The sequence below is a fragment of the Ursus arctos genome, unplaced genomic scaffold (assembly GCF_023065955.2).
Source record: "Ursus arctos isolate Adak ecotype North America unplaced genomic scaffold, UrsArc2.0 scaffold_3, whole genome shotgun sequence".
Classification (NCBI taxonomy): Eukaryota; Metazoa; Chordata; class Mammalia; order Carnivora; family Ursidae; genus Ursus; species Ursus arctos.
The window spans coordinates 95488978-95508087 of record NW_026622985.1 but is presented as its reverse complement, the minus strand read 5'-3'; the positions used below and the strand labels follow the sequence as shown (position 1 = coordinate 95508087).

At 43.4% G+C, this 19110-nt stretch overlaps 1 protein-coding gene across 1 annotated transcript; it reads left to right on the top strand.

Annotated features, from left to right (window-relative positions):
• The first annotated feature begins 881 nt into the window (after nucleotides 1-881).
• Nucleotides 882-18615, top strand: ZNF786 (zinc finger protein 786). The gene is made up of 4 exons (XM_026479116.4): nucleotides 882-981; nucleotides 8171-8297; nucleotides 12474-12626; nucleotides 13670-18615. Exons 1-4 carry the CDS (start codon nucleotides 964-966, stop codon nucleotides 15760-15762), a joined length of 2391 nt encoding a protein of 796 aa, XP_026334901.2. The 5' UTR covers nucleotides 882-963; the 3' UTR covers nucleotides 15763-18615.
• Nucleotides 18616-19110: the final 495 nt, after the last annotated feature.

The window sequence follows — 19110 nt, the reverse complement described above, 5'->3', positions numbered from 1 at the left end:
AGACTGGAAATTTATATGAAGAAATAAAGCATTTACATGAGAGTACCAGAATTATAAACAATTTTTACTTTTTAAATTTGCTTTATTGTTAAATTTCATATATTTTTTAATTGATTTTTTTTTTTTTTTAAGAAAACCTTTAAGGTGGGGATGGCAATTACATATATTTCAGCACTTCAACCACGCTGGGTGGTTAAGAGTGAAAGACGGTAAATTTAAGATCCATTTCATATTTAGGTTATAAGACAATTTCTTGATTTTATAAATTGTAAATCTATGTAAGTCATGTTCCTAATTTAAGTCCATGGGGTCAGCGATGCCATGTGTCTGCCAGACTCTCCGAGAATGAATTCCCAGCCTCCCGGTCCCTGGCGGGAGGATTCTGAGACGGTCTGCACTCTCTCAGAGTGCCCGGCACCATAGACTCCCCATTGCCCACGGCGGGGACCTGCTCCTTGACCCCCTTGGCCGGCGCACCTCCCTCGTTCTGTTCCCGGGATGGCCTCAAAGATGAGCCTACCCTCGCCTGGGGTCCGCTTCAGGGAGGAGCCAATCCCCGCACCCCCTTTCCGTCCTGGGCTCAGTGAAGAGCGAGTCTCCTCCCCACTTGCAGCTCGCTCTGCCCGTCGACCTCTCCGTCTCCCTCTCTCCAGCTCTTCTTAGCGGCTCTGGGTCTCCATCTTCCGCGTTTGGAGACCCCGGTAGAGCGAGAGAACCCGCCACGCGGGGCGCTGCGGCCGGCGTGGCCAGTCTCAGGCGGCTCCCCACGGGCGGCGCTGGCACCTCCCGACCGCAGGGAGCGCTGTGAGGCGGGGGACGGGTTCGAGTCCCAGCGTGCACCGCGCGGGGGCTGGGCCTACTGGGCGGGGCGGGGCGGGAGGCCGCGCGCCGTGGGAGGTGCTGCGGGACAGCTCGAGAGCTCGGCGTCTGTGCGGCTGGGGCCGGGCAGGAGCGCGAAGGGCCATGGCCGATCCGGCTCCGGTAAGAAAGGCTCCCCGCGGGGACGCCCGGATTCGGGGCTCGGGGTGGGGCTCCGGCTTGGGGGGTACCCATCCGGGGTCTTCGGGGTCCGGCTGCAGAGGACGGGAGGAGCGGAGCCTGGGGGTCGCTTAAGGCTCCGAGTGTGTCTGGACCTTGGACGGAGCCGGTGACCGCCACTTCTGGGGCTTGTCGGTGGCCGCCCTCGCGAACAAACCGAGCGTGGACCAGGCCGACTCAGCAGCGGGCCCAGCCTGGGAAAGGAGAGAAACGGGTTTGGTGCTAGCGGTGCTTGTTAGAGCTCAGCCAGTTTTACATCACAGTTACAGAACAAGTGTTTTAAAAGACTTAAGATTTTGAGGGTTGAAGCGATTGTCTGGCAGCGGCTTGAATAAGATAACTCAGCTGCTAACGTGTTACAGTTTGTGTTGAGAGGAAGGAAGGAGGTTGGAAGAGATAGAATAGGATATAAAAACCTAAACGGAGTACACATTATTCGATTATTTAATATTTTATTAATATTAATTAATTTAATTAATTAATTAAATATTTTATTAATAATGTCATCGAGGTTTAGAGGGAATGGCCATTATGTTTTTGAAAATATCTTATAGGGGCGCCTGGGTGGCTCAGTCGTTGAGCGTCTGCCTTCGGCTCAGGGCGTGATCCCGGTGTTCTGGGATCGAGCCTGCTTCTTCCTCTCCCATTCCCCCTGCTTGTGTTCCCTCTCTCTCTCTGGCCATCTCTACCTCTGTCAAATGAATAAATAAAATCTTTAAAAAAAAAAAAAGAAAATATCTTACAAACTTTCATTTTGACCATTTTTCCTGATTACTAAACGAATTCATGAGGTTATTAATTTCCAAATAGCATTAACAGCCTCCGCTAAGAAAATGTACTTTCTAGGATTAAATATTCAAAAGATATGCAACACCTTTATGGGGGAAATTATAAATAAATGGGAGATAACCAGGCCTATAGATGAAAGACTAAATACAGTAAAAATGATACTTTTCTTCCAACTTAATACATACATTTACTGCAGTTTTATTAAAATGGCAAATTTTTGAGAATTTAGACAGACATTCTAAATTTCATTTGGAAAATAAAGATCATAAATATGATTCTGAAAAAAGAACAACGAAAGGGGAATTGCCCTAGTGGATAATAAAACTTATAAGCCCATAGAATTACTACCCTGCTATTTCATGCAGGGATAGATACACAGAGGGGCGCCTGTGTGGCTCAGTCGTTAAGCGTCTGCCTTCGGCTCAGGGCGTGATCCCGGATCGAGCCCCACATCAGGCTCCTCTGCTGGGAGCCTGCTTCTTCCTCTCTCACTCCCCCTGCTTGTGTTCCCTCTCTTTATGGCTCTCTCTCTGTCAAATAAATAAATAAAATCTTAAAAAAAAAAAAAGGGCATAGACACACAGAGCAGTGGAAATGGAAAAAGAAGCCAGATTCAGACTGTACTGTGTTGAATAGTGTCTACCCAAAATTCATGTCCTTCCTGGAACTTCATTGTGACCTTATTTAGAAGTAAGGTTGTTACAGATTTAATTGGTTAAGATGAGATCATACCAGAGTAGGGTAGGTTCTTAATCCAACATGACTGATATCTTTATAAGAAGAGACAGAGACCCAGACACAAAAAGTGAGAACACCTTGTTACAGTGGAGACAGAGATTGGAGTTACGCAGCTTAAAGTCAAGAAATGCCAGCGATCACCAGCCACTATGGAAGCTAAGGGAAAGGCATGGAATGGATTCTCCCCTAGAAGCTTCAGAGATAGCATGACACTGCTGACACCTGATATCAAGACTTCTAGCCACTAGAACTATAAGAAAATAAATTTTTATTGTTTTAGACCACCCAGTTGGGGTACTTTGTTACAGCAGCTTTAGGAAAGTAATACAGAGACCTTCAAAAGTAGCATTGGAACAATTGCCTTTTCCAGTTGGAAAATCACATAATGGTAGATCACCACTGTATACCATAAAAAAAATTATGTTCCAGATAAATTTAAAATCTAAACATGAGGGGTGCCTGGGTGGCACAGCGGTTAAGCGTCTGCCTTCGGCTCAGGGCGTGATCCCGGCGTTATGGGATCGAGCCCCACATCAGGCTCCTCCGCTATGAGCCTGCTTCTTCCTCTCCCACTCCCCCTGCTTGTGTTCCCTCTCTCGCTGGCTGTCTCTCTCTCTGTCAAATAAATAAAATCTTAAAAAAAAAAAAATTGTGACATATTCAGACAATGGAACATGACACAAAATTCAATCAGTTCTGTATATATCAACATGGACAGATCTCAAAATGTTGAATGAAAAATACAAGCTGCAGTACAGTATAATAAAGGATTTGTCCATAAAAGACAAAGCAATAACTATAGTTACTTATGTGTATGTAAGAATTAAAAACTGGAAAGTTACTGCATGGATCATGTTTGCTTCTTGGAAGAAACAGTAGGACTGAGTATAAGAACAGTATTGAAGAGGGACTAGAAGGCTTGAGTTTCATCTGTCATATTCCATTTCATTAAAAGGAAATCTGAAGAAAGATGTTAAATTTGTTAAATCAGTCGTAAATACTAGGGTACTTGTTACAATGTTCTGTAATTCTCTGAGTCTTAAACTTCTGAAAATTAATAACGAATGAAGGCTTTTTGAGCATTTCTTGAAAACATTTTAAAAGTAAGGACTTTAATCAGGAAAATGAGTATATTCTAAGCAAAAACATGCATTCATTTCTGCTATAATACACCACATGCATTTCTAAAAATCACAGTGCAATGCAAAATCATGCAATAAAACCCACAGCTTATGGGAGAAAGGGTGTTAGTGCGTAACACTTTAAAAGTTTGTCACTGACATGTTTTTGTGTTCGTTTTAATTCACTTAAGCTAACATATACTGTATTAGTTTCAGGGGTAGAACTTAGTGATTCATCACTTATGTATAATACCCAGTGCTGATTATTACATCAAGTGCCCTCCTTAATGCCCATCAGCCTGTTACCCCATCCCCTCACTGGCCTACCCTCCAGCAACCCTCAGCTTGTGTCCTATAGTTTTTTGGGTTTTTTAAAAAAATATTTTATGTATTTACTTGTCAGGGAGAGAGCTAACAAGCAGGGGGAGTGGCGGGCAGAGGGAGAAGCAGGCTCCCTGTTCTCACCCTTGCCACTACTGACATTCTGTATTGGATAATTTTGTGTTGTGAGGGGCTCTCTTGTCCATTGTAGGATGTTAATCCTTGGCCTCTACCCACTAGATACAAGTAGCAGTCCCCACCCAGTCATGCCAAAAATGTCTCTAGACATTGCCAAATGTCCTCTGGGGGGTAGAATTGACCTAGAGTTTCTCATAGACAAAATTGCGTATGAGCAAGTGTAAAATTTTGTGACAAATATTCCCTACATTATCAATCACGTTAGAACAAACGTAGCAAAAACATAGCAGAAATGACTATTTCATTAAACTTAAAATAATGAATTTCTGATTTAAATGTAAAGGAACTATTTAAAAACATAAATCTAGGGGCGCCTAGGTGGCTCAGTTGGTGAAGGGTCTGCCTTCTGCTCAGGTTATGATCTCAGAGTCCTGGGATGGAGCCCCACATTGGGATCCCTGCTCAGCGGGGAGCCTGCTTCTCCTTCTCCCTCTGCCACTCCCCCTGCTTGTGCTCTCTCTCTCAAATACATAAAATTAAAAAAAAAAAAAGAAAGAAATGATAGGCCTAAATCATTAAAAGAAATGTTAATTTGCAGATCTCATTCTCTATGTAGACACTCCAAGGCAATCAACTGAAAGTGTTAGCCAACAAGGGAATTCGTTTCCAAAATAAACATAAAAATTAGCTTCCCAAGCTTTCATAATTAGAAAATTTAGTGGGACGAACCCCTCAAACGTAGCAAATGGACTTTACAGTCCTTAGGAATGAATCTATCAAGAATTATATAAGGTCTATATGAAGAACACTAAATTTTACTAAAGCACATAAAAATGTCTAGATAAATGAGAGATGTTTCTGGATGGAAAGATCCCGTGTTTTAGAGATCCAGTTCTCTCAAAATTAATACGTTAAGCACATTCCTATCAGAATCCAAATAGGATTTGTATAAATTTGACAAAGTTTCTTTCCTCTGTATGTAGAAGAGAAAACAGGAAAAGTCAAGACAATTTCCTGTGGAAAATGATGGAGGTGGTGGTGGATGACCATGTCCTCCTAAATAGCAAAATATCTGATAAAACTATGAGAATTAAGCAGTGCAGTATTGTAGCAAAAATGGACAACATTCACCAGTGAAATAAAAATATACCCAAGTATAAATGGAAACCAAGTTAATGAAAAACAATCCCAAATCAATGATAAAAGAATAGACTTCAATAAATTTTGTGACAAGTGAATATCCACTTACAAAAAGAATTATATTCCTTCTGGTTATGATATGCAGAAATAAGTTCCAGATGAAAAAAGGTCTAATTCTTTTTTTTTTTTTTTAAGATTTTATTTTATTCATTTGACAGAGAATGAGCACAAGCAGGGGGAGCGGCAGAGAGAGAGGGAGAAGCAGGCTCCCCGCTGAGCAGGGAGCCCAATGCAGGGCTCAATCCCAGGACCCTGGGATCATGACCTGAGCTGAAAGCAGAGGCTTTCTTTTCTTTTCTTTTTTTTTTTTTTTTAAGATTTTATTTATTTATTTGACAGAGAGACAGCCAGCAAAGAGAGGGAACACGAGCAGGGGGAGTGGGAGAGGAAGAAGCAGGCTTCCAGCGGAGGAGCCCGATGTGGGGCTCGATCCCAGAACGCCAGGATCATGCCCTGAGCCAAAGGTAGACGCTTAACAACTGAGCCACCCAGGCGCCCCTGAAAGCAGATCTGCTTAACCGACTGAGCCACCCAGGTGCCGCAAAAAAGGTCTAATTCTAATAAAAGTTATAACAATGTTATGAAGAATTTAGGAAAATATTTTATAATGTTAGGAAGTCTTCCAAATCAAGATACTAAACCCCAAAGCCACAAAAGACGTTCTTCTGAAAAGTATAACAATATAAGCAAAAAGCAGTGTGAGGGGCGCCTGGGGTGGCTCAGTTGGTTAAGTGTTTGCCTTCAGCTCAGGTCATCATCCTAAGTCCTGGGATCCAACTGGATCCTCTGCTTACCCCTCTCCCTCTGCCTGCCTCTCCCCCACTCATTCTCTCTCAAATGAATAAATAAAATCTTTAAAAAAAATCGTGGAAGATGGAGTAATTATCTTTATTTGAAAATTTAATTGTATCCCACTAAAAACTTAATAAGATTGATAGACAGATATGGTACATTAACCGGACACAAAATAAGTTTACAAAAATCAGTGGCTTTTTTTTTTTTTTTTAAACTAGTAGTAATTTGAAATGGCAGGGGTGATCCCATTTACAATTGTTGGAAAAACCACAGAATACCAAAAATAAAGTTAATAAAAAAGACTCAGAACATTTAAGAAGAAAATAAGTTTATTTAGGGTAGCAAGCAAAACCAAATAAATGGAGTGATAAGATGTGTTCCTAAATGAGATCAAAATCTTTCCCAAATATATGTATACGTTCAATGCAATTCAGACTGAATTCCAATGCACTTTTTTTGTTGTTGGACAAAACAATTTTGGAGTTTATAAGAAAGAATAAATATCCAGGAATTCACAGGAGTAACTTGGAAAAGAGTGGGAGGAGGGGATAAGACTTGCCCTCCCAATATTATAATATTGCATAGGTACTGTAATCAGATCCATAGGGAAATTATAACAGATTAACAGACTCACATATTTATGAAAATCTAATATATGCAAAGGTTGGCATTTCAATCTAAGGAGAAAGAATGGTGTATTTAATAGTGTGTGATTGGCTCTCCATATGTATATAATAGATGCCAATCTCATCAATAGAATTAAATGCAAATCTAAATGCAAAAAAATAGTAGAATATTTGTACAACTTGTTGATGTGGGGACCACTTAGAAAGCTGGAAACTATGGAAGAGACTTACAGATTAAAACTAAATAAAAGGATATTTGGCAGAAGATAAAGTCAAAATACAAATAACTGGGAGAAAACGTTTTCTGGGGTGCCTGGGTGGCTCAGTCAGTTAAGCATCTGCCTTCGGCTCAGGCCATGATCCCTGAGTCCTGGAATGGAGCCCAACATCCCACATCCCACATCGGGCTCTGCTCAGCGGGAAGCCTGCTTCCCCCTCTGCCCCTCCCCCTGCTCATACTTCACGCTCTCTCCTGAAATAAATATTTTTTTTAAAAAAGCTTTAGCTAGTCAATCAAAGGATTATTAACCCTAATATAAGGAAGTCCATTCAAATTATAGGAGCCCACTAGAATGTTGAAATTAATGCAAATTAAAACAATGAAATATAATTTTTTACCCATTATGTTGGCAAAAAAAAAAAAGTTTAAGAAGAACCTTTGGTGGCAAAGGTGTACAGAAATAAGTCTCATCTTACTAGCAAGGGCGAAAATGCTGAGTTCTTTTTGGAAGGCAATCGAATGATATTTATTAAACCAAACATGTTTCTGCCTTTTGATTTAGTAGTTTTCCTTTTTAGGCTTTATCTTACAGAGGTAAAAGCACAATATATCAGGAAGCATATTAGAGCATTGTTTGTAATTTATAAAGGAAATGGAAACAATGTATGTCCCATCAGTGGGGAATATGTACCCATGGCATGAAATATACTGCAATTTACAAAAACCTGGTTTTGACTCTACACATTGACCTGGAAAGATATCTGTAATACATTAAAGTGAATGAAGTTACCCAGCGATTTATTCCCACTGTTGTTTTAAAAGAAAAAAAAATCTTTACTATCCATATGCATATAGTTTGAACAAGCACAAAGAACTGTGGTCAGTGTAGTGGGTAACAGCAGAACCACATGACTGGAGTAGGGGAAGGAGCAGTTCCCAAGGAGGAAGCTGCCAAATAGACAAAAACAGTGTCCACTACAAATCTTTTTTAAATGGATGACAGGGAAGGGCACCTGGCTGGCCCAGTGGGTAGAGCATGTGACTCTGGATCTCAGGGTTTTAAGTTTGAGCCCCGCCTTGGGGATCGAGTTCACTTTAAAAAAAAAAGAAAAAAATTCATGAGAAGGAGCTAAAGTCCTTTTGAAGCACTAATGCCTGTGTATGTATTATGTCTGTAATTTCAGTTACCTCTGACTTTTGAGGATGTGGCCATTTATTTCTCTGAGCAAGAATGGCAGAATCTAGAGGCATGGCAGAAGGAGCTTTACAAGCATGTGATGAGAACCAATTACGAGATTCTTGTTTCTCTAGGTAAGAAGTGCTCGATTTTGTGGGTAAGTCATGGAACTGGGTCTGGAAGAGGTCTCAGTCACTTGATGCTTCTGTTAGGTCAGATTTCTCAGAAATTAACTCAGAAAGGTATTTTTTACCCCAGTGTCCTACTTGTTAATACTTCTGTAAGCATTGCTAATCCTTACTCAAGGGTAGACACTGTTACGTGAGAATGTTTAAGACTTTGATGTATGGTGGTCAGAGGTGACTAAGTCAGGGCTTTTAGTCACTACACACTCACGGATTGCCACGATTTCCATATGGGAGCACTCCTAGCTTGTGTCCATAACGTCTATATCTTTACCCTAGGATGTCCCTACCTGTCAGTTTTTACCGTGGGGTCTGTATAACTCAGAAAAGCTAAAATATTTCCCTGCAGTGAGATTTTGTCAGTCTATACCGAGATAGTTAACAGCAGCAGTCTCTTCATGGTTATGGTAATGGGTGTTCTTTTTAGTCTTTTTGCTTACTTGGTCTTTATACATACATATTTTGTATTTATCAAGTGAACGATAAAGTCTTTGCTTCATCCTCACTTCTGCACTCAGATAATTCCCCAAGGTAACCACTGTTAACCTTTTCTGTTTTAGTTCTTACTGTACTTTCCTCCAATCTAACTATCATGCTTCCATCTCTATTACTTGATTTATCAAGTTGAGGCAGCATTAAGTCATTACTATGAAAAATTAGGCATTAACTCACTTAAATTATCTTTTATCTCCTTTTTTCCATTTTCCCCAAATTTGGGGGGGTTTATGCCTCTATTGGCTACCTATATAATTTAAATTTCTAGATCAAGTTTCATCAGCTTTATATGTCTTGATTCCTTCAGTGTATGAAGATAAGGCAATTAGTTCTGTACTTCCTGCCACCTCTCTGGCTAGCTCCCGACAACCATACCCCTTCCTTTATATTGCAAGGTTTCTAATACTTTATGTTCTTTTCCATTACCAAATATAAGTTTTCTAGGCTTTATGTATACGGTGTTGTTTCTAAAACACATAATCCAAGATGTTACATATTATTATTGTTACTGAAGGACCAATTAAAGTAATTGAATTAAAGTAATTGAATCTGTAGAGAAATAAATACTAAATCGTTAATCCTGTTCCACCCAAAAAGAATGTTCCAAACGTCAAGATCAAATGGATGCGAAATGGCCTATCATTGTAGTTTTGATTTTAATTTCCTTAACAGCTAATTATGGTGAGCATCTTTTCTTTTGTATATCTTTGTAGAAGAAATGTCTATTCAAATGCTTTTCCCATTTTTAAATTGACATATTTGTCTTTTTGTTGTTGAGTTTTAAGCGTTCTCCAATTTTAGTATATGTGCTGCCGAAGCGAGCACGAGTTTTAGGCGTTCTCTATTTGTTCTGGATACTGGACCCTTATCAGATACATGACTCAGATATTTTCTCCCATTCTGTGGGTTGTTTATTCACTTTGTTGATGGCATCCTTTGAGGCACAAAAGTTTTTAATTTTTATGAAGTCCAATTTTTTTTGTGTTGCTTGAGCTTTTGGTGTCATGTATAAGAAACCATTGCCTAATCCAAAGTCACAGAGATTCACTCCTGTGTTTTCTTCTAAGAGGTTTATAGTTTCAGAGCTTACATTTAGGTCTTTGATCCATTTTGAGTTAATTTTTTTATATAGTGTGGGGTACGGATCCAGCTTCTTTTGCATATGGATATCCAGTTGTCCCAACACCATTTGTTGAAAAAGATATTCTTTCCCCAATTGAATTCTCTTGGCACCCTTTTAGAAAATCAATTGACCGTAAATGTAGAAGTTTATTTCTGGATTCTCCATTGTTTCATTGATCTATGTGTTTATCTTCATGCCAATACCACACTGTTTTGATTACCATTACTTTTAGGATCAGTTTGTCAATTTCTGCCAAAAAAATAAAAAACCATAGTGGATTTGGCGACTATTGTTGTCTTTTTAAAAAAAATTATTTTACTTTTGTTTTTTACATTCACATTGTTTAATTATAGCTATATACTCTTTAATTTTTTTTTCAAATTGTAGTTGACACACAATATTACATTAGCTTCAGGTGTACATCATAGTGATTCACCATCCCTATATGCTATGCTATGCTCACAAGTGTAGCTACCATCTGTCACCACAGAACACTATTACAGTATCATTGACTATATTCCCTGTGCTGTGCATTTCATTGCTGTGACTCATTCACGCCATAATTGAGGCCTGTATCTCCCACTCCCTGTCACTCATTTTGCCTGTCCCCTTATCCCTCCACTCTTGCAACCATCAGTTTGTTTTATTTATACATCTGATTTTGCTTTGTGTTTGTTTACTCATTTGTTTTCAAACAAGGTAATTCTAAGTAGATTATAAACCAAAGAAGAAATTACAAGAGAAATTAGAAAATATTTAAAGTTGGATGATAATGAAAATATAAAGCAGCAAAATTTGTGAGGTGCACCAAAGCAGCACTTAGAGGGAAGTGTATAGGTTTAAATGCTTGTATCAGAAAAGCAGCAAGGAACCGGGGATGTACTGTATGGTGACTAACATAATATAATTAAAAATCGTTAAAAAAAAAAAAAAGGAAAGAAAAGCAGCAAGGATTTCTTCTTCTTTTTTTAAATCTTTTTACTCATTTTTTAAAATTTAAATTCAATTAATTAACATATAATATGTTATTGGTTTCAGAGGTAGGGGTCAGTGATTTATTAGTCTTACATAACACCCACTGCTCATTACATCATGTGCCCTCCTTAATGTCCATCAGCCAGTTACCCCATCCCCCCACTCTTCTCCCCTCGGGAATATGTCATCTTAACAATATTAAGACTTCCTGTTCATGAACATGAGATATCTCTCCATTTATTTATGACTTTTAAAATCTCTTTCAACAATATTTTGTAGTTTTTATTGTGTAAGTCTTGCATTTCTTTTATTAAATTTATTCCTAAGTGTGTTATTCTTTTTGGTGTTATTGTAAATTGAATTGTTTTCTTGGTTTTATTTTTGGAAAAATACTTTTATTTTAAAAGATGCTGGGATTTCAACAGGTGAAGATTGAGAATAGGTGTATGAATTTATTTTTTTATTTTTATTTATTTTTTTAAAGATTTTATTTATTTATTTGACAGAGAGAGAGAGACAGCCAGTGAGAGAGGGAACACAAGCAGGGAGAGTGGGAGAGGAAGAAGCAGGCTCCTAGTGGAGGAGCCTGATGTGGGGCTCGATTCCAGAACGCTGGGATCACGCCCTGAGCCAAAGGCAGAAGCTTAACGACTGCGCCACCCAGGCGCCCCAGGTGTATGAATTTAAATAAAAGATAGTGATTCCTTTTCTAATGAGAGCAGCCATAGAATTCTTTTGGGATTGAAGTCAGATTTCAGAGGGCAAGGAGGGATCTAAAACAGAGTGACCAGTCTCCACACATACTACACCACTCTGACATTTTATCCCTGAGGCATTACCTGGTTTACCCTATTCCTCTGATCTGAACCTTACACTGATCTCCCTTTAGCAATCTATGAAGCATACTTTAGGTTCTGTAAAAGAGATATTATTGAAAGAAAGTTTTACATGAAATTACATAAACATTTCTTATAGAGGGTTGGGGTCATATATTAGAGAATCTTGTAACTGTTTTCATTTGCTTATTTCATTGCTTGCAACCTTTTTTATTCAAGCAGAACTCCACCGTGTTTTGGGCTGTGATTAGCACCATCACCAGTGGACTTCTGAGAGTGTTTTACCTGGAGCTACCAACTTTGAAATTTCCTTGGACAGGCATTCCAGTTCTTATTTCTGCATATGCCCCTCTTCCCGTGGTATCTCCAGTTGTCTGCAGGGCTGTTCCACCATTCTCAAAGCATGCTACTAGTGAGCTTTGTGAAACCCACAACAAAATACATACTGCTAGATATATGGGGACCAAGACAGGATTTAAACAGTAAACTGATTTAACAGGTCCAGATAGATTAGGAAGTACTGTTAAGATGTGTGGGTAGTTTTGCTCCTCCTTTTGTAAACTTGTAATCTATTTTTTGACATCTTGTCTCATACATTTTCCCAGGAGTACATTTTGAAAACTTTAAAGCAACACAGTGTGCTTTAAATTTAGTGCTCAAAGAAACCAAACTACCCTGTCTGACTTCTTTGCACAGATGATGGACTTCCCAAGCCAGAACTAATATCCTGGATTGAACAGGGGAGAGAGTTCTTCAAGAACTGGGGAGAATCACAGAAGTCAGGAAACATTATTTGCTCTTCTGCTGATCTGCAATTTGGTCCAGTTATCGAGGGACATCAGTTTTGGGGTGAGTATTAAGAAATTAGGGCCCTGTCCTAATTAGGGGCCTGACATCACACTCAGTTTGACTCTGATCTCGTCTTCCTGTTTGGCTGGGCTGAGGCTGGACATCTGATATATTCTAGAGAAACACAGTGCCGTAGAGTGGTTAGGAGTGTTTTAAGATCTGTTAGTGACAGTGTCTTCATCACTTGTTGATTCCAGGAATTTCTGCACATCAAAATGGCAAAGTGTGATGATCCTATAGTCATGATGGTGGTGAACACTTACAGGTGCATGCAGTATGCCAGGCAGGTGCTCAGCACCCTACATGCAGGAACTCACCCAAAGATCATGACAGTCATATATCCTGTTGCTTCCCTGTATCTACAGAAGGAGGAACTGAAGCCAAGAGAGATTAGCTTGACAAAGGCTACACAGTGGAGAGATGGGTTTGAACCCAGTCTGATTACAAAGCTTAGGCCCTATGTTTGAGACCTATATTTTCCTCTTTTTTTTTTTAAGTTTAATTTATTTAAGTAATTCCTATACCCAACGTGGGGGTTGAACTCACGACCCTGAGATCAAGAGTCACACGCTCTTTCACTCTTTCGACTGAGCCAGCCAGGCGCCCCTCTATTTTCCTCTTTTTTTTTTTTTTTAAAGATTTTATTTATTTATTTAACAGAGATAGAGACAGCCAGCGAGAGAGGGAACACGAGCAGGGGGAGTGGGAGAGGAAGAAGCAGGCTCATAGCAGAGGAGCCTGATGTGGGGCTCGAACCCAGAACGCTGGGATCAGGCCCTGAGCCGAAGGCAGACGCTTAACCGCTGTGCCACCCAGGCGCCCCTATTTTCCTCTTTTAAGATATGTTTTTTCAGTGTAGTTTCAGCAGACTCTCATCAAACTCTCTGCCATGAAATAGAACCACAGTGAAATGTCCCTGCTTGTGGAGCTCCGTGGGAGCTGAGTTCCCAGGCCACCACAGGTCACCGTGACCGCTCCCTCTCCTGGTGACATAGACCTTTCACAGACAGGAATACGGACTGAATTTTTGTTTTCCATTTCAGGAAGCCAGCAAGCTGTGAAATCAGGAGACGCTGAATGCCATTTCCAGGTAGGTCCCCGAGAGGGCCAGTGCTCCTCTGAGCCCTCGCGAGAAGGGGAAGATGGTTCCTTCGGGCCTGACCGAAGCATCGCCTTGATGAGCCCACACAGACGTGACGCACAAGCTCCACTTGCAGGAGTGCACAGCTCCAGGGAGCCTCCCCAGAGAGAAGGAATCCCGAGTCCCGGAACGCTGGGTCTCCCAGGCTCGCAGGAGGCCTCCTCCTGGCAGGGCACCCCGCACCCCTGCGCTGTCTGCGGGGAAAGCTTTTGGAAGAAGGATCACTTAGAGAAGCACCAGAGGAGCCACTTGAAGGACCAGCCATGGCGGTCCTGGGAGAAATTCAGCAAACAGGCTGAGGCACAGCAACAGCGGAGCATCCCTCAGGGTGCGAGGCGCTTCGGCTGCCATGACTGTGGGAGGAGCTTCCACCTGAAGCGGTATTTGCTGCGACATGTGGCTGCCCACGCGGGGAAGAGCCCGCCGCAGTGCCCTGAATGTAAGACGTGCTCCCCGCACAGGCAGACCCTTCTCGGCCACCGGCTCCGGCACAAGGGGGAGAGGCCTCCCTGCTGCCCCCAGTGTGACAGGAGCTTTCCGTCAAAGAGCAACACGCAGGCTCCCCAGGACCAGCCGGGCGGGGAGCGGCTGGCCTCCCGGAGAGAAGGCGATGGGGCCTGCGCGGGGAGGGCTGAGGCGGCCGCTGCGCCCTCGGCGGGGACGCCGAGCCCCCGGCCGGCCCGCGAGGAGCACCGCCCCCGGAGGGGGACCGGGGAGGCTGTCCCGCGCTACCCCCGCGGGGAGAGCCCGTTCTCTTGCGCCGAGTGTGGGAAGCGCTTCAGCGCAGGCTCCGAGCTCGCCGGCCACAGCACGGCCGACGCGGGGGAGAAGCCCTTCCGGTGTCCGCAGTGCGACGACAGCTTCCGCCTGAGCGGCCGGCGGAAGGTGCACCAGCGTCCGCACCGCGCCGAGCGCCCGTTCTGCTGCCGGAAATGCGGCAAGGCCTTCGCCAAGCAGTGTAAACTCACCGAGCACAGCCGAGTGCACAGCGGCGAGAAGCCCTTCTGGTGCCCCGAGTGCGGCAGGAGCTTCCGCCAGAGGGGCCAGCTGCTGCGGCACCAGCGTCTGCACACCGACGAGAAGCCCTTCCAGTGCCCCGAGTGCGCGCTGAGCTTCCGCCTGAAGAGCATGCTGCGGGCACATCGACTCCGCCACAGCGGCGAGAGGCCCTTCTCCTGCAGCGAGTGTGGCCGAGGCTTCACCCACCAGTGCAAGCTCCGGGAGCACCTGCGAGTGCACAGCGGGGAGAGGCCCTTCCGGTGCCCCGAGTGTGACAAGAGCTTCCGCCTGAAGGGCATCCTGAAGGCGCACCAGCGCACGCACAGCAAGGAGCGGCCCTTCTCGTGTGGGGAGTGTGGCAAGGGCTTCACCAGGCAGTCCAAGCTCACCGAGCACTTCCGCGTGCACAGCGGGGAGCGGCCCTTCCAGTGCCCCACCTGCGACCGGAGTTTCCGCCTGAAGGGCCAGCTGCTGAGTCACCAGCGCCTGCACACGGGGGAGAGGCCCTTCCAGTGCCCCGAGTGCGGCAAGAGCTACCGCGTGAAGGCCGACATGAAGGCGCACCTGCTGCTGCACGGCGGGGAGATGCCCTTCTCCTGCGAGTGCGGCAAGGGCTTTGCCAAGCAGTCCAAGCTCGTCGAACACGTCAGGACCCACACAGGGGAGAAGCCTTTCCAGTGTCCCAAGTGTGACAAGAGTTTCCGCCTGAAGGCGCAGCTGCTCAGCCACCAGGGCCTGCACACCGGGGAGAGACCTTTCCGCTGTCCCGAGTGTGGTAAGAACTTCCGGGAAAAGGGACACATGCTTCGGCACCAGCGCATCCACAGGCCCGAGAGGCCCTTTGCCTGTGGCGACTGCGGTAAGGGCTTCATTTATAAGTCTAAACTGGCCGAGCACCTCAGGGTGCACGCGAAATCCTGCCGTGCTCCCAGCGAGCCCGACGTTAAGAAGAGGCTCGGCCAGCTGTTCGCGATGATCGAGGCTGACTGGAGTTGAGGCCGCGGAGGGCATCCAGAGCGTTCCGCAGAGTTGATGTTGCCTGGGAGTCCACAGCAGCTGTAGCCAAACCCACCGGGAGACCGATTTTAGGAGCGGGGCCCTTTTTTGATCAAGAACGAAAGGTGAGTTAGGAATTTGGGAAACCACACGGGATTTTCTCGTTTAACGCACCACCTGTGATATTTACTATCTGTTGATGAAAGATATCTGTTCTTCTCACCATCTTACGTGGTAGTTTCCCCGCAAATGCTAAGGTAGCTCTGAAATCCCAGCTTGAACTAAGCCAGCCCCTCCAGTACTGTTCTTAAAGCTGAGGAGATGGGGTGGCTCTTAAACGTCCACTTGACTCTTTTTTCACAGTATGATCCTAAACCGAAGGTTTAAATCCGTTGAATTTTGTTGCAGGCCTGATGGGATGTTGGATTTGGTTTTGATTCTTTTATTTTTGAAACTGATAGCAATAAAACGAGTTCTCTGAATCCCGGTCTGTCTATGTGAATGCTGGGGTCTCATGGCTGCCTCCACGGTGGTTGTGCATAGTTCCCCCTAAGAAAAAGCTGATAATTTAGCAAAGTTTGGCTCATCTGAGCTGAAGAAGCATAAAAGCAGGGGTGCTAAGATGTATGGGGCTAGACTATAGATACGAGGTGGACTGAGACAGGAGGTATGGGTTTGGGAGCTGCAAAACAGAGGTGCTGTTCAAAGTCAAGACAGTGAATGAGATTCCCAGGAGTCACTGTCTAAGCGGTGCCTAAATCTGAGTAAAGACAAAATAACAAAGCCAAGGGGCGCCTGGCCGGCTCGGTTGGTGGAGTGTGTGACTCTTGATCTCGTGGATTGTGAGTTCGAGCCCCACGTTGGGTGTAGAAATTACTTAAGAATAAAGTCTTGGGAAAAAAAGGAACAAAACCAAACAGCTCTGTCATGCAGCACTACTGGCAACAGCAGTTTAGCATAGAGAATTTTCAAGCAGATGTTAAAAGTAAACATAATACAAGTAGAAGTCCAGGAAACTGCCCCGTTTGTTACGTAAGGTGAAGGTTGTATGAGCACAGAATGTACTTCAGGGAAACAATTGCACCCCATTCAAAGAAATCCTGACTTTCAGAGGGTTCATGTTTCATGTAAAAGACCTGAAATTCTGGGGTGTCTGGGTGGCTCAGTCGGTTAAGCGTCTGTCTTTTGCTTGGCTCATGATCTTGGGGTCCTGGGATCGGGCTCCCTGCTCAGCAGGGAGTCTGCTTCTTCTCTCCCTCCCTGTCTCTCAAATAAATAAATAAATAAATAAACTAAAAAAAAAAAAAAAAAAAAGCCCTGAAATTCCGAGGGATGACAGAAAATGAGATTGTCACTAAACTATAACATGTTATTACAAAAGAGTGTTTCACACATGATGTTCTCTGGAACACTAGCTCCAAAGATTCTTTTTCTAAAAAAAAAAAAAGGAAAGAGGGGCACCTGCGTGGCTCAGTCAGTTAAGCATCTGACTTGATTTTGGCTCAGGTCATGAGCTCAGGGTGGTGAGATCAAGTCCGGTGTCAAGCTCCACGCTGGGTGTGGAGACTGCTTAAGATTCTTCCTTTCCTTCTGCCCCCCCCCCCAACTTGCACTCTCCCTCTCTAAAAAAATTTTTTTTTATTTAAAAAGGAAAGAACGACATTGCCAATTAAAGTAAAACAGTTCTCCCCCATCACCCCCTACACACACAGAGAGTCTATGGCTCTCCCAGAGGAAGGTGATATTGTGAATATATTTGACCTTGGGATTCTTTCTTTTTCACATTTACTATGATCTTGTGGACATAGAGTTCTGCAGGATTCATTTTGAAAAAAATTAGTGAAGAGCAAGTATGCTTGGCTCCAGCAAACCAGCTCTTTGTCCATTAATAGGAATGAGAATCCAAGGAAATGAGGTCTTCAGTTTTAGGGGACAAAGAAAACAGACCTGTAGGTCACAATAAATCCCTACTTGGTTGTAGAGCACCCTCTTTCCTCAAGTGGGGGGACACTAACAAAGGCAACTGATAACCTTAAGAGATGATATCATTTAGGCAGGTTTACAATCACTCAGAGCCCGGCAACGTCTGTTGTGTTCACGAGACAGCCACCTTCACAAAGCACGGAGTTAAGACTCAGCATAAGCAAAGAAAGGACAGAGGCCGTGCTGCAGGTGAGTGCTTGTGGTGGGGACCTGGAGAGCAGGATGTGACCATGAACCCAGCAGGGGTTTTGAGGGAGACTGAAGGCTGGAGCCTCAACTGCACGATCTCAGAGATGGTAAAAGATCCAGAGTGTTTAGAGTGTTGCTAAAAGCTGAAGTTGTTTTGGAAGATGTCGAGAAAAAGGGTAAGATCCAACCAAACCCAAGTACCCTAGGCTGCTCACACTCAACATGAAAAACAGGTCCCAGAGTGGTACTTAAGAGAGAGATTCTGGAAAAGAAGTTGTCATAAGCACAGGTTCACAAACCCTTTTCTATCCTGCCCAAAATAACTAAAAAGAAAAATCCATGCTGAGATACCCTATAGAAATCCTTGAATTTCAAGAATAAGGAAAGATGTCTAAAAGTATCCAAAAAAATAATCCTATCACCTCCAAAAGAATAATAAATCTGACTGACCCAACAGTGAAGATCATATTCAAAGGGACAGATTTTTTTTTTTTTAAGATTTTATTTATTTATTCGACAGAGATAGAGACAGCCAGCGAGAGAGGGAACACAAGCAGGAGGAGTGGGAGAGGAAGAAGCAGGCTCATAGCAGAGGAGCCTGATGTGGGGCTCGATCCCATAACGCCAGGATCACGCCCTGAGCCGAAGGCAGACGCTTAACCGCTGTGCCACCCAGGCGCCCCCAGAATTTTTTTTTTTTTTTAATTCCCATTAAGGTCAAGAAGGCAATGATCTCTGCTGAGCCATTACTTAACATTATGGAATGTGTTCTATCACTGTATACCTGGGTCATCCAAGAGAACCACCTAAAGAACTATTACAAGTAAGAAAAAGATCCTATTCACAAAAGCCCAGTATCTTGACTCAAGATGGGAACTTAGCACACTCGTATTTGTCTTCTGACTCTGGATATCCCAGGAATATTATAGTAAAGGAATTTTTTATATAAATCCACAACCATGAAAAGAACTCAGAGGAAACCATCAGCGGACGAGAAAGTTCAACAGATGCCAGAAAGTTATTGGCAGAATGGTATCTAATGAAGGAAAGTGGAGTCATCACAAGCAGGAAGAGGCAGAAAGGGGACTGAGTCTCAGAGGAGTGTGATTGGTTGAGCAGGTGCTCAGCCAGGGAGTCAGGCAGGATGGAGGCCCAAGACCAGGGCAATTAACTGAA